The following is a 21,126-nucleotide window of genomic DNA, read 5'->3' on the forward strand; positions in this document are numbered from 1 at the left end:
ATGGCAGGCACGACTGCTTTGCCACTTCAGGAGTTCATTGCATCGTTGAGTAAATCTTGTCTGCCTAGAATTCTACAAGTTTGCTCTGGGGTTTATTTCCAAGGTAGGTTTTTTTTTATTGTCGTTTTTTATTGCAAATTAAGCTGTGATTGTAAATGAAGAAATGAGATTGCCACACATCGTACTTGTCGCCACTTCGGTGTTGTCTGCATGCATCTATTAGTTTATATCTATATACGATTTTCTTTTTCACTGACCCAAATGAGACATTAGTGAGAATTGTTTTAGTACAATAATTGACAAATATTTCCAACTTTGGTTCATTGGATTGTGTCACAGTTAATAGAAAGAATACAAAACGGCAATGTAAGCTTAATTTGTCTGCTTCCTGAAATTTAATCTTCTCTTTTTTCCTGTATTGTTTACTTTCTGTTTCAGGGTCTATATATGAACTTTCTGGAAGTGAAGTCTGCCTTTCTACGGGCGATCTCATAAAGGTCATCGACATCGAGCCCTTATCCGTTTGCTGCGTAGACGTCAGCAACAATGAGAAGTTCGACCTCCCCATCAGCCACACAGGTCGGTCTTAGCTGTAGACAACGTGTAAGAACAGCTTTTTGTGTAGCAGATCACTGACTCTTGTTGTTTCTCAGGCTTGTTCAAAGTCGTCCCTGAGCAGATGCCGTACAGTTCAATGGAGGAGATGCTCAGTCTGAGGCCTGTGGGCCTTGAGTCCTGTCTTCCCTTCACGTTCACCTGCAGCTCCAAGATTACCTTCGACAATTTCACACTGGGGGCCGGCAGACATTTGACGGTGCTCTCCATTGAGGGGGCTCACGCTCGCTGCCATGTTCAAGGGCAACAGGAATCCTCTGCAGAAGTGTGTGTCCCGCTCGCGGCCCAAGGAGAGTTCAGGGAGTGTGAGAGCGAGGAGTGTTTCACTCTGCGGGAGGTCATGTCCTCGCCCTGCCTGCGGAGTCGACGGTTTCGCTTCATCAACACCACCAAGAGCGAAGTGCCCCTCATCCTCTGTCCAGTATACCAGGTCCACGCCATCATGAACAGTGAGAATAACCTACTTTTTAATAAGTACTTTAGTTTACTAGTTTTTTAAAACTATTTTTATGTGTCTAAAACACAATGAAATGTAACTTCTTATTTAGTACTGCACTTCAATATGAGTTTGTAGTTCTCGTACTTTTTAAAAGGGGTTTTCCGTTTACGGCCACTTCATACCTCACTACATTACAGATGCAAATATACTACTGATGATGAGCACATTAAATACGACGCATTTTAACAGATTAAAACTGTAAAAAAAAGTGTTGAAATGTAGCACCACATTGAGAAACATCATACATCAGTTAAATGGATTTAATCATGTAACATTCTGTTTATAATGTAACACTAACAGGTGGCATTTTTTTGCATTATGACTTCATTTCGCAGATGGTAATGTTGTTGTATTTTTACTTTAGTTAAGATTTAGAATGCGTAAGTATCCACAGTCAAAAGAGCCTCCTTTCCTGTTGAAACGCTACTTTTAGCTTCCAGTAAAGTCCCCTCATTCGCTAACAAAGCATACTGTACCCTTTGTTTTCTTCATTTAATCAAGTACAACAATTTCTCACACACTTTCTCTCATTTTTTGTTCAGTGAGGAAGCACGCGGTGAAGTTTCCCTCCAACTTAGAGGTGGAAGTGATCGACGTCACCGAGATGTCTCAGGATTTGAATTTTATGACCCCGCTCATGCTTACGGAGGTCCAGTCCCAGCCGGAAGAATCCTTCCCTGTAGTTGTGGAGATAGTGGAAAGCCCTGAAAACCGCTCTCTGTTCAAGTGCTCCTGGCTGCCGGAAATCAGAAGGAGCCGTCACCTGGTTTTCCACAAGACGGGGACCTCCGCCATGGTTTTACTATCCAGCATGAAGAGCAAAAAGACGCAGCAGTTCTTTCTGGTGTCTCAACAATATGCTGGACGATTTCGGAGGCGGCCGAGAGAGTTTGATTCAGTGTACAAGCTTCATGTTGCTTCAATCAAGGAACCGGGTCTGAAGGTCAGTGTGACAAGGAACTGTGAGGGGGATGAGGAGGAGGGTCTGCCTGGCCTCAGTGTGGGCGAGCAGCTGGAGGTCGTACGCTGCGAGAGGATGAAGTTGCCTTGTGCAAGCGGCAAGGGAGAAAAGCCATCAGTCGAGACTCTTTTGTGTCATCGCCTCCAAGAGCCGGATGATGGGGATGATGATGATGATGACGAGGAGGTGAAGCAGGAGGATGAAAGAGAGGAGGTTCTGCTGCCTGTGTACATGCAGGGTCACTTTGTGGAGGTGCTGGCTGATAATAAGAAGTACAAACTCAAGGACCTGGGGAAAGAGTTTAATTTGCCGCTGGATGTTAAAGTGGTGAGCCGTGATACTGAACTCGAGACTGATCCTCTTGTTGGGTTTGCATCTCTCAGAATAGAAGGGGCTTTGCTGGAGCCCGTCATCCAGGCCAGCTTTCCAAACAAGCCGGACCGCTGTTTTGAGATCCCAACCAAGTGGCTCTCTATGTCTGTCTCTTTCACCAAAGACCCCCTGCCATGGCCCGTAGGTCGACCACCTAATTGCCACATGGAAAGAGTCACAGAGATGACGGACACGTTCTTTTATGAATTTCAAAAACAGGGGAACGAAGACGCAGCTCCTCCACCTCGCCCGCCAAAGCCAAATCTGTCGTGTTCACAGTCTTTAAAATCATCTTCAAAGCCCTCCAAGAAGTCCAAACATCGACCAGACAAAAGCGTCCCAACCAAAGAGATAGCTGATTTGACTTTGAATAGCAAACGAAGGCCAGCTCCCCCGCCTCCTGTAAGTATGCCAGCATGTCTTACTTCCCCAAAGCTTTCTACAATGTGTTTGTGGTTCACCTTTGACATCGCCGTTTGTCACATGTCTCTTGCTTCTTTGTAAAATACACCACAGTCGCAGCGTGAGCTCATTTTCACACAGACTTTCAGGAAATCTCAGACTAGGCGTTTCCTCTTTTTGTTGCGGTAAAACAAGTTATCTGTTCAATACAAATGTATGTTTTCCGTCTTTTTACTGTCCAGGACACCTCAGATGACCTGCCCCCTCCGGTCATACCACGTAAACACACGGATGAGATAACATCAGCAAAGGCTCTGCCGAACACTTACATACAAAGGGAGCCAGCAAAGACAACAGGTGAGGCTATTACCAGACCACACTGGCAAAATTTAACGGAAAGTTTTGATGGTAAAATATATTTTACTAATCCCCCGTCTTTAAAATGTTTATCGACTAAAGATATACGGTTTTAAAAATGTAATGAATATGTAATAACAATTTACAAAAAGCTCAATTACGTTAATTAAAACAGAGGAGCGTCGTAGTTCTCGACTAATGTCAACGAGCAGGAACATCGGCTTCGTATCGTATAGTAGAGTTTGTTCAGGACTATTTTTAGCTATATTATATTGATTATACTGACTATACTGATATGGTAGGTATTAATAGCATGAAATGTATGTGTGGTTGCCTCAAGAGAAACTACAGTTCTACAGTTCCTCTTCTTCATAATGATCACAGTGAAACATTACGCGCCATCGGGCTAAACCACTTCTTTTAAACAAAGGAGTGAGCTGTATCAAACTGAGAAATCCTGTTAGCAAGATCGACTCATGATCATTTCTAAACAGTGTCGACTATAAATTGAATTTCCCTCAAAGAAAAATATTAATTAAAGTGATAATCTCGAGGTTCTCAGTTTCGTTCTATTTGAAGGCATTTTATGGCGATAAAAGGCAGTTATCGGAGCAAACGTCCTAGATAACCAGATGTCTACGGTTGGCTTCATTTGTCACGGTTGTAACTCTTGATTTTCCTCTGTGACGGTCGCTTTCCTGTTTAGACTGGCGTGATGGAAAACGCGTCACTAACTGGGCGCCGCTTGTGATTTTTTTCAGCGAATGTCGCCACAGACACCCGGTCCACAATAACACTATATACTGCAAATGCAAAGGCTTTCATCAGTGGACCATTGTGTTACCTCATTCGTCGATAGATAGTGACTTAACATTTATTTAAATGAGAATCTTAGAGATTATATCTTTAACCCGTCACCTCTTTTTCCGCAGTGCCCCTGTGTGAAGTGGAAGCTGATGTGGACAGCGACCATGACTACGAAACAGTGGATGACACTTTGTTTGAGATGATGAAAAAAGCACAGGAGAGCGTCATGTTCTACTAACAAATAATGCTTCACTGCAACAGCAAAATACCACATTTATGCAGTGGGAACTTAAGAGTGACCAAGGAAAATGTTTTTGCAGTTTTTAAACTCCACTATGTTGCTACGCTTTTGTACCAAGGCATAGTCTTACATTGTGAGACTTTAGAGTCAAACCAAGCAAACTGTACATGAAATCCTGTGTTGAAACTTATGATTTAAGTTCATGCTAAAATGCATTAGTTTTAACACATGGTTTTAACATTATAAATGTCTCCGTGATGAGCTATGAGATATTTTAGATTTATAGCACCCCATGGGGCTTTTGGTAGCCAGTTACTCAATAGGAAACTATTTTATGGCAGAAGCTCAGGGGAGACATTACTGTGATGTGTGGAGACTTACGCAGTAGCAAGCTGGCCGTCACATCATTTGATATGCAGACCGCATCCTCCTATGTACAAAACATAACACCTCTGCCTCTCATGTGGTCAGCTTTACTCACCATCCTTTCACCATTACTCCCTCCGCTCAACCCATGTCACGGTTTTAAAGCCGGAGCTTTGCCATGTAATTTGATTGAACAGATACTTCCCTTTTTATTTATGGCTGTATTATTTGTACAATATGACTTACTTTATTACCGTATTATTCAAACTTGTCAGTGAGTAGTTGATCTAACAATATGTTAGTTTGGGGGCTGTAGCTTCTATTGTATTGTATTAAGCTGTTGAGTTGAATTTATACCCTGTTGTTGAAAAGAGGCCCATTTATGAGCTTCACAGAGGCATTAATGGGTTACATGTTATTGTATTTACACTTACTGTAAATGTCAGACTTCTATAGTACTTCTTTTTGCTGAGAGGCACCAGCTTTACCACAAACAAAGATAAAATAGCATGTCTGCGGCCTCTCCAGCACGCATTTAAGAGATAGCAGAAGTTCTGTAAGTCGCCCCAGCAAACTAATGAACTGAGAATAAGTAAGGGTGCTATACATTGTGTCAAATCCTGTTTTGTATTTGTGTCACTGAAAGAGACATTGGAGACTGCGTAACAGTTGTATACGGGGACTCTGAACATCTTACCGGCGAACTAAATGTTGGTTTTAGAGCACTTTAGTTTAAATTATCAAAATACCAAATAATTTTGTAGATTTCTTCATCACATCCATCCAGTAAACTGAATTTGCAACAGGCGGACACAGTTGAGTTAAAGAATGCAAACTGCAGCTTGTGGTCTCACAGCAGAAGTTGGAAATGTCGATGAGTTATTTACATATTTAAATCTTAATACATTTGCTTGTTAGGCTTGTTAATCATCGGATTTTGTATAGATGGAACCGAAAGGGGGTGGGAGGTGTCTCAAATAAGAGTGACATTTTAAAAGTGGGGCATGAAACTTTCTTTGCTGAATATATTATGATGTTTTAGATCAGTGGTTCTCAACTGGTGGATCGGGACCCAAAAGTGGGTTGTGGGAGTGTGCTTGAAAAAACAAAAGTCTATGCTGTGCTTTTATTTTGAAGGGCGTGGGTTTCCTATGACATGCATGCGGTAGTAGTGTAGTTTATTCACACTCCATGTATCCACTGATTGGGTAATCCCAGCTACAGTTACATTGTCGAACCCCACAGCGGTTGCCTTTATGTTGAGCTTTTTAAGTTTATATCTGTTGAATAAAGGCTGTTCATTGATAGAGGGAATGTTCTTCTTGTGCAAACTGCAAAGATTTTAATTAAATAATTTTGAGTGGTTAAAAAAATGTGGCCAGTTGAGAAACACTGTTTTAGATATTTGTGTAAGTTATTATAACAAGAGGCTTTCACTGAAATGTTTTTGTATAATCTTTTAATTCTGGCAGAAGTTAGAAATAAAGACAAAAATAAACTGAGTGCATATGTTCCAATTCTTTAAAATTACAAAATGCTTTACATTGTAAAGAGGGGTGGAGGTGCAGAATTGTAGTTTCAACTGTATACAACGGTTTCCTAGACAACACCTTTGGGACTTGCAAATTAGCAGAAGCTTCTTCAGGATATGTAAACCAAAATGGCCTCATCAAACATAAACCATGTGTTCTTCAACTAGCATCAACCACAGAACCCTAACAGAAACGGTTCACAGGATTTCACTCAGCAGAAATGTGGTCAGAGAGGATACGAATGTGTGCCGTGTGCTATTATACTATTCAATTCACATAAGTAACCCAATGATACAAAGATGTTTTTAATCGTCATTGTCTGTTGATTTGTAGTGGTCTTCATCGATGGTGGAAAAGATGTGACCCTCATTGCTTAGGAATTCCACTGCTTGCCTGTAAGAACACAAAAAGACATGAATAGTGTAGCAACAGTATTTTTAAAATAAGAACTGCAAGTAATGAAAATCAAACGTTAGAACTTATTAACTACTGACTTCTATCTTTACTGAAGAAGTAGCTTTTTGACACATTTACATTTAGTCTTTTTCTTAATCTAAATATTATAGTTACTTAAATATTTATGGTTGTACGACTGAGACAAGACTCGGCTAGAACAAACAGGGAGTTCAGTTCACAAGTTAATAATTTGAAGAGGAAGCCTCTTTTCATGCACCAGGTTAATTTTAGACTCATATCTTTTAAGCATAGTCTGATGGTTCAAAGATACAGCCTCATGACATTTGTGGTCAACTCAGCTAAAGTGAACAAACATGACTCAAAGTCATATGTAAAAGAGAAACGAAACTAGTTAAAATGTAACTTTGAAATAAGGGCTGAACCGACAGCACATTTATAATAAACTCCTCGCTCTGCATTAGGAAGAAGAAGTTACCGACTGTACTGTCCAAATTAAGAAAAGAACATCACAGAACAGAAACAGAACGTGTCTTACTTGATGACAGCCAGACTTATGGCACTGAGTCTCTGCTTGAGCTCCTGAATGCTGATGCCCTGCGGGTCGGGGCTGCTCTTTATCAAACTCAGCACCTGGGGAGATGAACAATGAATGACATTTAAAACACACACAACTGCAAATAGACCGAAGCGGCTTTAAACTCAAACACATTGTCTTTTCTTTAACTTCCTTTTTCCTAAAAGTTATTTTCGTGTAATGAATCTAATAGTTTTATTAAAGGAAAACAGGAAGTAAGAGACACTAAGCAATGTTTAGTGCAAATAAAGTGCGTCTTACAATAGAGGTTTTGTGTTTACAAATCACTGTTAATTCTTACAGTAATTTGTAGTGTAAATATTCTTGTTTCCTTTCCATTGGTTCAAAAGTTTTAAATTATATCAAATTGCTTATGTTAGTACATACATTTACAGTGACATTCAGTGTGCGGTCAGTATCTAGGAAACCTCTGTGCTCACCTTCTGTATATGATAATGGAAGAAACAACTTTTTATGGGGCGTTTATTTCTGTGTAAATTTGTAATCTGTTTTTCTGTTTAATGTTTTGTATGTCAGCATTTTTAATTATTTGTTAAGACTAAGTATTTTAAGCTGTTTGTGAAGCCCTTTGTAACATATAACCATAGAAAAGGTGCTTTATAAATACAGGTTGCATTTTTTAATTCAAATATTAATATATATTTATATATCAATCAATTTAGTCTCACCTGATTCTGGTTTGCGCTTAACCCATTGTTAACCATCTCCCTAGCACCTGCATAGCTCCCTCCCATGCTTCCTGTATCTGGCCGTGACATGGGTGTGATGTTACTGCTCATCCCTCCTCCTTCAGCAGGCTGAAAGAGAAACAAAACTGTCTTGTAACTTTTTATGGTAACAGCACAACGGACATCCCCAAACATCAGTTCTTAGAAATGTGTTATTAGCTATTTGACCATGACATGTCACGTCAGTGGAAAACAGCTGCATAACAAGTGTTGGTAATTGATGATGATGGCCACCAACGTGACTTTGAAATATGTCAGTACTTGCTACATGTGATGGCAATTTAAACCAATGACGGTAAAGATGGACACCGTGTCTGCATCTGCTCTCATTGTACGAAATTGAAGCCAAAATAGCCCTGTGATAGCCCGGGTGTCATCATTTAAAGCCAGAGTTCTGCAGTAGAGATCAGTGGGTGGAGCCGCCGTAGCCACTTCCGCTAACCAAAACACACACTTAAATTATTGGAGAAAAAAAAAGGGAAAAAACAGCAAGGATCCCACAGGTCGGATCCCAGCAGAACAGCTTCTTGTGTTGGTCTGAAGCAGACGTTTACAGATATGTAAACTTCAATTACTGTAGTGATTGTTTAAGTTACGTCTGCTCTCACCGTTCCTCCTCTACTCTGCTAATCCGGAACAGATCGGCTGCAGAAGCCATATTTGTCAACAGAGCTGTCAATCATCCTTTTTACAGCATCTAATAACTAATTAAAAATAAACTTGAATGAACACTTGGACGTAAGTCAGCATGATAAGAACTAACTATAATGACAGAAAATTTTTTTTGGCGTGTATTTAGATTTTATAGTTTGACTCATGTCCCATCCGTTAACATGGAGGAGGCGGGCTTTATGAGCTATACTGCAGCCAGTCAGCAGGGGGCGATAGAGATGTTTTGGCTTCACTCTAAGGGAGCTGTCATGTCGTCCATCTTTTTATAGTCTATGGTTAAACTTAAGATAATTTTCTCAATAATAACTTAAACAAGGTTTTCTTTACCATTGGTGGTTGTTATAAGAGCTGATAGCTAACCCTACTTCCTCTCTTTGTCCATGTGACCTACGATAAACTTGTTTTATGCACTAGAGTTCTCACCGTGGTCTGAGATTTGTTGAGTACCATGTGAGCTTGCACGACTTCAAGCATATGAGAGGTGATCTCATTCATGTCCTCCAGGGGCCTAACGCCAAATGCCACAACGGATCTGTGGTTCTGTAGAAACAGGAAGACAAGATATAAACTTTATAAGATGAATTCACACAGGATCTAAAGAGAGTAAACGGCTCTGTGAGACTTCATAAATACGTAAAACATTAATGAAACAATCTAAATCTTTTAGCAGCTTCAATTTCATATTGTCATATAAAATTGGAAAAGAGCATAAAGCTAAGTTCCTATTTGTCTCTGGGCACTGTGGAGAGGATTTAAAGACAGAAAGCTTACCTGAAAGGAGCGCAGATTGCCGGAGACTTTGACATATGTGCCTGGAGGCAGGACAGTGCTGTCCACACTGGGGTCCTATAAAAACAAAAGACACAAACAGTGTTACCAAGATAGATTTGTGTAGTTTAACAAAGAACGATGTTCTGCAACTTCTGAAAAAGGAGAACACAACATTGTTCAGCTTTTCAATACGTGTAGATTCAGCACATGCTTATGTGAACATGTGGTCTTGGTCTTTTTTTATCTGTGAACTCATGTATGTGTGAAATTCAATGGTAAAAAAAATTATATGTAAGTGTTATTCTTGCAGCAGTTAATCTACACAATCAAGTGTCAGTTGAACAGGAAACCACCTATAGTGTTGCCTGGTGGGTGTTGGGGTTTTTTCAACACAGGTTTATTTGTTAAAAAGACAATTGGTCCTTGCTGCTCACATAAGCGAGTCAAATAAAAAGCTCCATTTTAAATTGTTTGAGCAAGTAAAAGCCCCTCGCTTACCTCTGTGTCTACCCACTGCTTCACATCCATGGGAGCACCTGTCATGTCATCAACCTTGTACTGGATGTTCGTCATGGACTTGTCTGTGCTCCTGATGACGCCCACTAAGGTAACCTTTGACACAGAACATGAGCTTTAATCAACAGTGAGTTTAATAAAGTTGAATGGAAACAATTTATTATAGTGGTGTAACAATTAGCTGTAGTGTATTTTGTCTTAGTGACATCAAATAATCCATCTGCCTTTTTATTATCAACAGATGAGTTGTTATGGTTACATGGGGACAGTTTTTCTCTTAAAAACTACTTGCACAGAGGCTGTACCAAACTTCAAGCTACAGCATAATTCAACGGTAAATTTGATCACTAAAAAATGTGCCTCAATGATTATGTTCAGTTAAGTAAAAGAGCTGTGGCTGATTATATTTCATCATCATCATCTTTTTTTTTAATACAAAAAAATGAGCACAGATTATTTCCAAGAGCATCTGATTATGTATCAAAATTGCCTCCTTTAGATTCAAGATATTCCGTTTATTAGCATATGAAAAAAACGGACCAAACACTAACGTTTGAAAGATTAGACTTGGAAATGTTTGGCATTTAAGCTTTTAAAATAGAAAGGATGAATCATATCAACATAGCTGGTTATATTGCTTTATCAGTTAAACTTTCCGCTGTAGTAATTTAATTTAGATACAGGAATCTTCATTCAACTTATATTTGTCAAACATCTGTTTGGTACTTCTAGCTTTAATGTTGGGATTTACTTCCCTCATTTTCATACAATTGTTAATTTAATAAAATTGGTTTCAGTTAGTTGGAGGCTTGGTTGATTAATGATTTGTAGATCGAAAAAAGGCAAAAACACCAAAATTTCCAAGTTCAAGCTTCCTAATTGTGAGTATTTGCTGCTTTACCTTGTAAATTCTTATTGTACGTTAAGTCTATGGGCTTCAGATGCTTGGTTTATTAAAAGAAGTCTCTGAAAACATCACTTAGGGCTCTGGGTAATAGGGAGAAGTAGTTTTCACAGCTTTAATGTTTAAAAATAGGCCAAAATTATTTGCAGGCAGATCAATGGTTAAATCATTAGTTGCTAGCCTAAAGGACAAAATGGGCTATTTAAAGACATTAGTTAGAGCCAATGAAAATTGTGATAAGCATCCTTCACTACGGGCTGACATTTTCTCTGCCATGTACTCTATGTTAACCCAGAATGTTGATAAAGGAAATGATTGGTTGACAACTGCACCACAAGACACTATTTTGATATCCTTGCACCATTCTGTCCCTGCTTTGCTTCAGCTTACCTGAGCAACTTCCACATCTCCAACTCTGAAGGCCTCATCAGCCTGGGATGCAGACATCAACTGAGACACTGTGCAGGGGACTATCTGTGTGGCACGAGTTCTCTGCAAAACAAACACAAAACAGTTTGACTTCAATGTATTTCCATTCAGGTGTCAGTATTTCCATTAGTATAAGGACTGTGTTCTATAATTTGTAAATAGGAAAAGATGGCTATGTTTATATTACATATTGCTGATGCTGTTTTGATTGAAGTTCAGCATAATGTCATTGCTCTAAAGCTTTCAACCTCCCAAGCTGATTATGAAGCTGTTGTGTGTAACGTTGTAGACTTCAGTACAAACCCCTTTCTTCTCTCCTCCCTGGGATAAGGACGGTGATGCAAAGCCTCCTGGAGACTGAGTGTAACCTCCGACTGTAGTTGTCGCATTAAATCCTCCTGAAAATGTACAAAAAGTAGTTACATGAATGGGAGGGAAGGGACGATTTCTTTCCAACGGATGACACAATAACAAAGAGGCACGTAAGCTTAGTAGTCAAGCTAACGTTAGCCGCAGCCAGACAGTATCAACAAGCCAACATGACCACTTTATGAGCACCACAGTGTGGACATTAAACTCACCCTGGTTCCACATGACGGCACCTTGTAAATAAGTTAATAAAGTAAAACCTCAAACGTTTCGGACACTGTTGAACAGGGATAACAGTTGCACGTAGTTTCAACAGACGTCTTCCCTGGGTTGTCCCGCGCGCCAAACTCAATGTACAACGCATGCGCATAGCAGAAGTCCCGCGAAACCTACTCGGATGTTATTTTATAGATTGTTGCCCTGCGCTATGCTTGTCAGACAGTCGTTTCTCTCTTGGTGTGTAGAACTACAGTCTTTGTCGTCATTATTCGTGCCTCCAGCTTTTAAGTTTGGCCCTAGAGTTACATTTGGAGTCTATTTAGCCTAGATTTTGTTGACGTAATTGCGCTGGTCCGTTTACAGCCCTGAATATAGGAGTGCCTGACAGACCTTACTCAGGACAAAGAAACCAGAAAATATCCAAGGCTTTGCTGCCTTCTTGGCCTGTTGGAAATAATGCGTGTACTCACAATTTGCTATCGCTACCCCGTGAAATGCTGTGTGAATAGGCTACTTGATCTCTCTGAATACGCAATACTCAAATAATATCACCAAGGTTCTGAAGTTTCAGTGAGATATTTAAAATATATATATCAGATTATCCCAGGGGGCCTAATGTACAGCCCATTTTATAAAGGTAACGGCCGCAATACACCGTCTATGTATAAAATGTTGGTAATCTAAACTATCTATCCTGATTTTTACTTAGTTGACCTCACACTGTCAAGAAAAGTCAAATAAGTAAAACCGACGCGTGGGGAAGTACGGGCATCACCCAAAGGCAGCATTGGCACCAAGCGTATTTATATGCCAACCGCTTCTCCCTTTTTGTAAGCCTACTCAGACATGCTACTTTTACGGTGTAACAAAAACAACTATATAATCATAAAGAGGTGGATAAAAAAAGCTGTTATTTGTGTTGGCCCATGTATGAAAACTATAACAAATGATCGTGCCATAGACTGTAAAAGCATGCCCGCTTATTTTATCTTTAGCCTATGATTAGCCTAAATAAAAATAGTTCTTATAAATGGTTTCAGTCTCGAAGTGCCCGGATAACAGTATGTGGTGCCTTTTATGGCACATCTATTTATAAAGCAGCTATTTCTCCTTTTAATACAGAACAAACGGGCATTTGTGTGTGTACATTTTTTTATTATAGGCAATTTGTAGCCTAAGCTGGGCAATTATACAACAGAGGGAACAAAATGCTTTACTTGCACATAGGCCACCTTCAGGCCACAGACGCGTCATTAATAGCTGTGTCTTATCTTGCTTTGCCCTTTATAGACTTACCTCTCACACCTGGACGTGACTTTTGTTGGATGTAAGCTTTCTTTAAAGACTTCGACATGTCCACAGTCAGGCTGCTCCTATCTTGTCTGCTTTTCAAAGAGGTTCTTGCGTCGTCAGGTAAGTATACAAAATACCTTATTGCAGCGTAAGCTATTGAAGAAAACATTCGTCATAGTGCAGGGACAAGTTATCATGCGCAATTACGCATGGTTTTCATCCAGGAAACTTCTGGCATATCACGGATCAGCACTGGGACCATACATTCAACCTGACCGCTAATCCTGAACTTGTGTGCGCATCAAGCGGCAAACGACCTGCTGCCAATGCGGGGATATTTGGAGACTATGCTTGTGACTCGCCATGGCACCTTATCAACTCCTCAGTGTATGCCATGAAGGATATTCTGCCAGACCCGGACTTCATCGTGTGGACAGGGTATGTCGGTGTATGAGGCTGAATTATTTCTCATGCAACCTGCTGGGCTTGATCTTGCTGGGTCCCAAGTCCATATTTATGTTTTTTGTCATCATGCACTATTTTTCTAGCTTTGTAGCCTATTGCCAAACTTAGAAAATACTTCTCATTTGTAAATTATATTCCTATTCTACTCAAGTGGACTTTCACCAACTATAACTTATCTTTTGTTTTGCTTGTCAGAGATGACACACCACATATACCCAATGGGGACTTGGGAGAAGAAGCAGTACTGAACATTATCGGCAACCTCACCCAAATCCTAAACCAGGTCTTTCCAAGTAAGTGTGAGGTCAAGAGACATCATGTGTTTTTAAGGGAAAAGACATTTACTGTAGTGTTGAAAATTGATTGAATCATGTTAATGATGAAATCACTGTCTTCCTTAGCCACTAAAGTGTATTCTGCCCTGGGCAACCATGACTACCACCCAAAGAGCCAGCTTCCTGCAGCCTCAAACTCCATCTATAACCAAACAGCAGAAATGTGGCACAATTGGCTGGATCCAGAATCAAAAACAACATTTCAAAAAGGTGGAGAGCCTCCTTTGATACTCCAAGATTTGTTCTTTGGATGTTTATTATTACTGAAACATAGCCACAAATTGTTTAATGCAATTTCTTAAATATTTTTCTTTCCAAAGGTGGATATTATACAGAAAAGCTGCTGAATCGAACAGGGTTCAGGATGCTTGTCCTCAATACTAATCTCTACTATGACCAGAACAAGCTGACTGAGAACATGGATGATCCTGCAGACCAGTTTAGCTGGGCAGACCAGGTTCTTACAGAGGCCGCCAACAACAAAGAAAAGGCAAGCATCTTGTCTATCCATGTCCTACAATGTTTCATGCATATAGTGAACACCTTATTCCTCTTTTTAACCCTTGTTACAGGAAGAGTACTCCTGGTATGAGTTATAATGTCACGGAAAAGATTTACCTGTCACACTTCCTTAATCTGCATCCGGCCTTGCATAAAGATGAACTGCTACCTGTTTGCTAACTCTACATTGTTTCCTCTGATTTCCCTGATGTAAACAGGTTTACATCATTGGCCACGTTCCCCCCGGTTTCTTTGAGAAGAAGAGAAGTAAGCCCTGGTTCACACCTAAATTCAACAAGGAGTACTTGGATTTAATTCAGAAACATCATTCAGTCATACATGGACAGTTCTTCGGTCATCATCATACCGATAGCTTCCGTATGTTCTACAACTCAGAGGGTAAGCTCAGACTGCTGCACATGTTTTGCATGATTGGCATTCTAGATATTTTGTTTTTTACATTTTAATCTCTTGCATTAGATCTCCAGATTACATTTTGACTCGTGCAACTGTGGTAATCAGAGGCGATGGCCATTCTGTTTCTGCAGGCTCTCCTATCAGTACGATGTTCCTCAGCCCGGGAGTCACGCCATGGAAAACAACACTTCCTGGTGTCGTGGATGGAGCCAACAACCCTGGGATTCGTGTCTTTGAATATGACACCCAAACACTAGTAGTCAAAGTAAGTCAAAGCCAGTCTGTGCAGCTTTAATTCCAAGACTTTTTTATGCTGCAATTTTAAGCCAGTTTGTATTTCAAGAGAATTTGCAACCTCAGCAAAAGAGCCTAATTTGCATTTTTCTGGTTTATGTTTTGAAACAACGTTTCAACACACTCAGGATGTGGTGACCTACTATCTGAACCTGACTCACGCTAATTCAGCCCGTGGACGGTGGGAAAAGGAGTATCGCCTCACAGAGAGCTTCAGAGTGCCAGATGCCTCCCCCTCCTCAATGCATCAGGCTCTGGAGCGCATTGCTAATGACCACTGCTACCTGCAGAAGTACTATGAGTTCAACTCTGTCAGCTATGACCTGACAGAGTGTGACAGTGACTGTCGTGTTGACCATGTGTGCGCAGCCAGAGAGGTAGACTTTGACAGGTATGAACAATGTGTGCTAAAAGAAGGGGCAGCTGTCATTTCTGGTGGGTTACTGCCTGTCCTCTCTGTGGCTGTAAGTCTGGTGTTGGCTAACCGGTAGTAATAATTTATATCCCAGATGATGTTTAAAGAGGGGGTATTATGCTGTTTCACATTTTAAGACATAGAATTTTACAATGTTGGATGTCCATACTAAAGTGAAGTTTCAAATCTGTAGGTAAAAGTATGTTGGAGTAATCCCCAGGCTTCTCAGCTCAGTCAGCAAGCTGCTGTGAACGTCAGGTTTCACACAGCTTTTTCTACATGCTGCACTTTGTGACGTCAGCGGGGTTTCCCAAAGGGACAGAGCTGACTGAGTGGTTTCAGGCAGAGGCTGTATGAGGGCCTGCACAGAGCACCAGTGTGATGATTTTTTTAAACTGTAAATTATGCTAAGCTACTCCACAGGTATCACAGAAGAAATATGATGCATTAAATTAGCATAATACCCCCCTTTAATATATATATTTTTGTAGCTTCAGGGAGTTATTGCATTAAAACTGCGATTCAAGGATATTATGTAATGCATGGTTTTGTTTTGATATGTTTGAAATTAAATGACATCTATAATTTAAGTGCGTCACTGACTAGATGTACTTCAGCAGGGAAGAAACAACCTTTGGCTCCAGCAATCTTTAGGGTGGCCTCTTCACCTTGGTTTATTGGTGGTGATTAAATAATTATTTGCAATAAGTAGAAACAATGTTTGAGCTCAGGAGGCTAAAGTACAAGGCATTTAAGTAACACTTCCAGTTATCCTCCAGTGCTCCAATAAAAAAAGTCCATAAATAACATCATCTGTTCCGTACCAGCTGTGAAGACACATTTATTGAGCTTGGTCAGTGTATTTGATAAAGAGACCTTACAAGTTAGCTCATAAACTTTGGTCATGACTGTAAAAGTGTTCAGATGATGAGTGAGTTCACATGATCAGGACCTGTTTAGCTGAAGTGAAAGGCTGCATTGCAGTGTCCAGAGCTTTGCTGTAGTCTTCCAGGCTCACCTCTGTGCAGGCTGGAGCTGTCAGCTTTCCCTGCTGGATGAGGCAGCACAGTTCATCCAGCATGGATCTAAATGCACTTCCATCTAAGAAAGAACAAATTCTCGTTAAACTTATTATAAAATATTTGGATATTTTGATCTTTAAACAAGAAAAGTCTGTGCTGAATCACCTTTTGAGTGGTCTCTCTTCCACTGTGTGACCCAAAATCCTCTAACCTTCACATCCTTGAAGATAAGAGCACTCTGGAGAGAACAAGTTTAGTGAACTGTGTATCGAGAAAACAAGTGTTTCTGTGAAATGTTTAATCTGGGAGGACTAGGTGGTTTAACCTTACCACAGGGACGGTGACTGGCTGTTTGGCCATCCCTCCATACGTCACCATTGATCCTCCAAAGCTGTAATACATGGGAATTGTGGCATTTTATGATTTAGAGTAAGACATTAGATCGTATCAACAGAGATAATTCAGCATCCTCACTGTAGATGACGGAGCAGTTCTGTTGCACTCTTGCCTCCGACTCCATTCAGTGCCAGTTTAGGCTTTGGGCAAATCTTTTTAAAAGAAAAAAAAAATAATGAAATTGGGACTGTCAAGCCAAAGCCACATGATTATATCTTTTAACTGGTCTTCAGACCCACAGACCTTGAAAAGCTCCTTAATCTCAGGCCGCCTCAGTGCCTCTTCTTTGATCACATGAGTTGCTCCCATGGCCTTCAGCCTATCACTGAGCTGTGTGAACTCTGGCCTTTACAAAAGGACGACACAATGAAAAAGTTCAGTACAGTCATAAATTCGAGCACGCGGAAAAACCTCTGTTACTCCTGGACAAAATGAACCCACTATCACACAGTCAGGTGGCTTTCAGGGACACGCTGATAACCTGAGCTAATGAAAAAGACTTTGTATACTTTAAGGTAAAGAGGAATGTAACCAGTGATTCAATCACAAAGAGTTCACCTGTCCCTGACGACATTGATAGTGTTTATTCCCCTTGCAGCAGCAATCTGTATTACAGCCTGTCCAACTCCACTGTTTGCTGCGTTCTGGATAACAGAGTCACCTGCAAGGACAGCAGAATGAGGGAAACATAAATGGCAAAGCACACTGTATCATGTTTTTTAAAGATAACTTCAAATCAAATCACAATTTAGATTATTATTTCATTAGCATTTTATCTATGTTGCTCTCATAATGTGTCTACCAATTTGCTTGTTGATTTATGAATACTCATGGAGGTTCCAAGGTTCATGTTGTAAAATATCCACCCATAAACCTGACCAGGACAGGGCTCAGAGACCTCTCTACTTTCTACTCTTTCAAAATATTATTTGTCATATTTTGCTGACAGCTTGCGCAACCTAGGGGCTAATGAAACAAATAAACCAACTTTTTTGAGGCAGAATCTCTATTTACAAATCTGAACCATGATGTTGTAATTTCAGCAAAGGTTTCTTTTTTATTCTTTTTCTGTAAACGATGCATCATGCGGAAAAGGAAGTCTTGACTGGAAGTCGTTTATCGCTAAATGCTGGCCACAAACCCGGCATGTTCACTGTTGTCCCCAGAGGCAATATCGTCAGACTATAGTCGATGGGATCTGAGATTGGGGAGAACTATGAGATAAAGATAATCCCCCTAAGCCTTCCACTGCCCTAAGCATTGGCGTTGGCCCTCCCCAAATACATAGTTTTTATTCTTGTATCTCTGTGGGCCCTTCTCACACTCTAGCCCTGTATACTCAGTCCCCCTTTTACCCCCCAGACTTCTATGGGAAGAATAATAATGTTATCACCCTGTGTCTGGAAATAATTACCTTCCTTCAGATCTTCAAAGTCAGACAGCATCCTGAAGGCAGTGCAGGGATTCACCCCCAGTGTTGCAGCCGACAACAAAGGAATGTTATTGGGTAGTGAGATGACATCGTCCTCAGCTAACACAGCTTCTGTGCTCCATGTCCCTGCTCACAGAAAGGCACACAACTCTTATGGTGTAATTTTGTGAAACATAATTGTGATCCTATGAACTCTTCAGTTAATTAAAGCTTTTACTTACCTAAACCAGCATCTTTTGGTATAACCCAGTCTCCTGTTTTGAGGGACTGCACCTGGCTGCCCACCTCTACCACCTGAGCCACTCCCTCATTGCCCCCAACAGCTGGCAGGTCAGGCAGGATAGCATAAGTACCTGAAAAAACACTGTCAAATAAATAACGTGTAATCTTATCTTAGAAAACTAAGTATTATCTTTTGTCTTTGGCTATCTTGTTCATATCAGAGGAGCTGCTTTCAAATCGGGCTACTGTCTGGTGTAGAGGTGAACAGCAAACCTTGAATCATGTTGATGTCAGATGGGTTGACAGGAGCAGCCAGAATCTTAACGAGGACATCCTTTGAGCTTAAAGGTGGCAGATCTATATTCTCCAACCTGGCAACCAAAGCATTCATGTTATATTGTACATCTAAAATACAATAACCTGTGTCTTCCATATTGTTTTTGGTTAAGTGAAAGCATCCAAATGTATGTTTTTTCTCAAGAGTTGAGAAGATATTTACATCTTAAGTTGCCAAAATGTTATCAAGATGGAAACACTTATCAGGTGGGGGGATTTGTTGCCTTTTTGGAGAATTTTGTTGTAGCTAAAATCCTCCCTTTATTTAAAGTGTTAATCAAAAATAAAACAACACATTAGCACCAGAGTTGTTATAGTTTTGAAATTTTCATTAGTTTTTATTTTTTAGTTTAGTTAGTTTCACAAGATCATAAGTAGTTTTACTTCCTGAGGAATTGACTGGTTTTAGTTTAGTTTTTGTCTTAGTTTTAGTTTTTAAGGTATTAAGAGGAAAGCCTTGATTTAAAGATGCTGAAAAGGGTAGGATGGAAAAATGCATGACATGAAATATGATTTTCATTAGTCCTTTTTATGAGGCCAGTGTCTCCCGAGAAAAATAACGAAAACTAAGCTGATTTGTTTTTATGATTTGCAATTCTATTTAGTTTTAGTTTGTGTTGCATTGTTCATTGTTTTTCACAGTTTTTAATTTGTTTTAGTTTTTTTTGAAAATTGTAGTTTTTAATTTCAGTTAATGAAATTATTTTTTCACTGCTAGTTTTAGTTTTAGTCTTAGTTTTCTTTAACTATAATAACCCAGATTAGCACAATGACACATTAGCCACATACTGTATAAGCCTCTTGGAAGAGTCCTGAATGGTTCAATAGAAAAGCTAAGGGAGGCAGCTGTGCGTTTGCGCTATATGTTTTTTACAGAGTTGGAGATTAACCATGCGTACATTTGGCTGACCAACCAGTAAATCTTGCTTCTCGTAACTTAAATAGTTTAGTTTGAAAAGAAACCACACATGAAAACTTACTTGGATAAGCCACACAAAGGTGAGATAAATGTTTTTTTCAGAATGGGTTTCAAACACTTATCAGTTTTACAAAAGTGAAGACTTACAAAATAAAGACATAGCAAATTAACGTCTGGTTAACCGCCCAAGCCCCATTGAAGAGCAGCTTCCCTAAATTGTACTGTTGGTTCCCAACGGTCCTAGCCTTATATTAGCTCCTAGCTTTCGCATGTGCGACAAACACGACGAATAAACGATATGTTTCACAATGTTAAAGACAGGCACTCTTACTTTACAACTTTAGAAGGGTCCCCGTGTTTTCTGTAAAGCAGAGCCTTGCATGTTTTTGTTGACAGTCCAGCTGAGTGAGTGAAGAGAGACACGTTAGCATTACCCCTGTGCCTTGAACATTTTAAAAGAGCAATGGCGACGCTTCTTCTGCAGACTGCCTGTCTTCTTAAACAGACTGTGTTAAGTGGCAGCCACATCGCGACACGGGAATTGACTTAAAACTGTAAAGACAACAACACTAAATGATAATATTTGCCAATTGAAGTGTGGGTTTTGCTAGCATTCCTCCAACTGTACGGCCATATTGGATTTTACTCATGAGGTTGTGTCATTGAAAATATAAACAGAGAACAGCGCCTCTTGTGGATGAATTCGGCCATTCTCTCATTCGCTGCTATAAGTTGAAACCAAAACCTTAAATGGTACAGTGAGTTTCAGGGAGTTGCCATGCAGAGAATAAGAGGAATCAGTGGTTTTTTCTAAAAATTCACTTCCTGTAATCTAGAACCTCAGGTGATTCAAAACATGTGCTTGTCTTTTTTGAGTCGTAGCAATACACCTATAAGAGTCTTATCAACAATTATGAAATTAAATTAAAATAAAAGTATATTAGCTCAGTTTGTGCTGCATCTGTATAAGTATGTATTTTCCATCTTTTAGATTGTTTTTCCTATAAATTAATGAATAAATTGCCCATTGAAATGCCACAGGTTCATAATTATATCCTAATTTATATAAAACAAAACCCAAAGATGTTCAGTTTACATTAAATATCTTTTGAGAAACTGTTTGTCATGTTTGCTTTTTCATTTACTTTTTAACTATTAATCTATTTTAAAGTATTTTTTTGTTAACTTAAATGATTGATAAATTCATATTTTACATTTAAATCATTTAGCTACTAGAATAACATCAAAAGAAAGCAGCAAAAATCAACTCCTTTAACCAGCTACACCAATGCTTGGCACCACTGTCT

At 39.7% G+C, this 21,126-nt stretch overlaps 4 protein-coding genes across 4 annotated transcripts; 2 read left to right on the plus strand and 2 right to left on the minus strand.

The window, feature by feature from the left end:
• On the plus strand, positions 1-6,122 carry themis2 (thymocyte selection associated family member 2). The gene is made up of 6 exons (XM_069655768.1): positions 1-103; positions 439-579; positions 654-1,064; positions 1,657-2,849; positions 3,092-3,206; positions 4,139-6,122. Exons 1-6 carry the CDS (start codon positions 1-3, stop codon positions 4,249-4,251), a joined length of 2,076 nt encoding a protein of 691 aa, XP_069511869.1. The 3' UTR covers positions 4,252-6,122.
• Positions 6,091-11,883, minus strand: rpa2 (replication protein A2). The gene is made up of 9 exons (XM_069655772.1): positions 11,766-11,883; positions 11,488-11,582; positions 11,146-11,247; positions 9,834-9,947; positions 9,336-9,410; positions 8,988-9,104; positions 7,833-7,961; positions 7,105-7,199; positions 6,091-6,545 (listed from the first exon to the last, which is right to left on the minus strand). The coding sequence occupies exons 1-9, from the start codon at positions 11,776-11,778 to the stop codon at positions 6,458-6,460; spliced, it is 828 nt and encodes a 275-aa protein (XP_069511873.1). The 5' UTR covers positions 11,779-11,883; the 3' UTR covers positions 6,091-6,457.
• Positions 11,884-13,124: 1,241 nt separating this feature from the next.
• Positions 13,125-16,055, plus strand: smpdl3b (sphingomyelin phosphodiesterase acid like 3B). The gene is made up of 8 exons (XM_069655770.1): positions 13,125-13,185; positions 13,290-13,503; positions 13,726-13,823; positions 13,932-14,075; positions 14,186-14,355; positions 14,585-14,765; positions 14,915-15,048; positions 15,206-16,055. Exons 1-8 carry the CDS (start codon positions 13,125-13,127, stop codon positions 15,566-15,568), a joined length of 1,365 nt encoding a protein of 454 aa, XP_069511871.1. The 3' UTR covers positions 15,569-16,055.
• A 100-nt stretch (positions 16,056-16,155) lies between these two features.
• On the minus strand, positions 16,156-20,443 carry mecr (mitochondrial trans-2-enoyl-CoA reductase). Its single transcript, XM_069655771.1, has 10 exons — positions 20,151-20,443; positions 18,838-18,935; positions 18,564-18,695; positions 18,325-18,468; positions 17,469-17,571; positions 17,154-17,256; positions 16,989-17,062; positions 16,845-16,905; positions 16,680-16,752; positions 16,156-16,593 (listed from the first exon to the last, which is right to left on the minus strand). Exons 1-10 carry the CDS (start codon positions 20,345-20,347, stop codon positions 16,430-16,432), a joined length of 1,149 nt encoding a protein of 382 aa, XP_069511872.1. The 5' UTR covers positions 20,348-20,443; the 3' UTR covers positions 16,156-16,429.
• Between the last annotated feature and the right edge of the window lie 683 nt (positions 20,444-21,126).

Source organism: Semicossyphus pulcher, unplaced genomic scaffold (assembly GCF_022749685.1).
Source record: "Semicossyphus pulcher isolate SPU_LCO1_2020_fin unplaced genomic scaffold, fSemPul1.0.p SCAF_9, whole genome shotgun sequence".
In the NCBI taxonomy this organism is placed as follows: domain Eukaryota; kingdom Metazoa; phylum Chordata; class Actinopteri; order Labriformes; family Labridae; genus Semicossyphus; species Semicossyphus pulcher.

Excerpts from the sequence above, each read along its gene's own strand:
- themis2 (XM_069655768.1), top strand. The coding sequence starts at position 1 with ATGGCAGGCACGACTGCTTTGCCACTTCAGGAGTTCATTGCATCGTTG. Across the intron at positions 2,850-3,091 it reads GGCCAGCTCCCCCGCCTCCT|GACACCTCAGATGACCTGCC; the intron begins GTAAGTATGCCA and ends TTTACTGTCCAG. Across the intron at positions 3,207-4,138 it reads GGAGCCAGCAAAGACAACAG|TGCCCCTGTGTGAAGTGGAA; the intron begins GTGAGGCTATTA and ends CTTTTTCCGCAG.
- rpa2 (XM_069655772.1), bottom strand. Across the intron at positions 11,248-11,487 it reads AGGGAGGAGAGAAGAAAGGG|AGAACTCGTGCCACACAGAT; the intron begins GTTTGTACTGAA and ends TTTGTTTTGCAG. Across the intron at positions 7,200-7,832 it reads TAAGCGCAAACCAGAATCAG|GTGCTGAGTTTGATAAAGAG; the intron begins GTGAGACTAAAT and ends TCATCTCCCCAG.
- smpdl3b (XM_069655770.1), top strand. The coding sequence starts at position 13,125 with ATGTCCACAGTCAGGCTGCTCCTATCTTGTCTGCTTTTCAAAGAGGTT. Across the intron at positions 13,824-13,931 it reads CCTAAACCAGGTCTTTCCAA|CCACTAAAGTGTATTCTGCC; the intron begins GTAAGTGTGAGG and ends TGTCTTCCTTAG. Across the intron at positions 14,766-14,914 it reads TATGTTCTACAACTCAGAGG|GCTCTCCTATCAGTACGATG; the intron begins GTAAGCTCAGAC and ends CTGTTTCTGCAG.
- mecr (XM_069655771.1), bottom strand. The coding sequence starts at position 20,347 with ATGTGGCTGCCACTTAACACAGTCTGTTTAAGAAGACAGGCAGTCTGC. Across the intron at positions 16,753-16,844 it reads AGCCAGTCACCGTCCCTGTG|AGTGCTCTTATCTTCAAGGA; the intron begins GTAAGGTTAAAC and ends TGTTCTCTCCAG. Across the intron at positions 16,594-16,679 it reads GAAGAGAGACCACTCAAAAG|ATGGAAGTGCATTTAGATCC; the intron begins GTGATTCAGCAC and ends GTTCTTTCTTAG.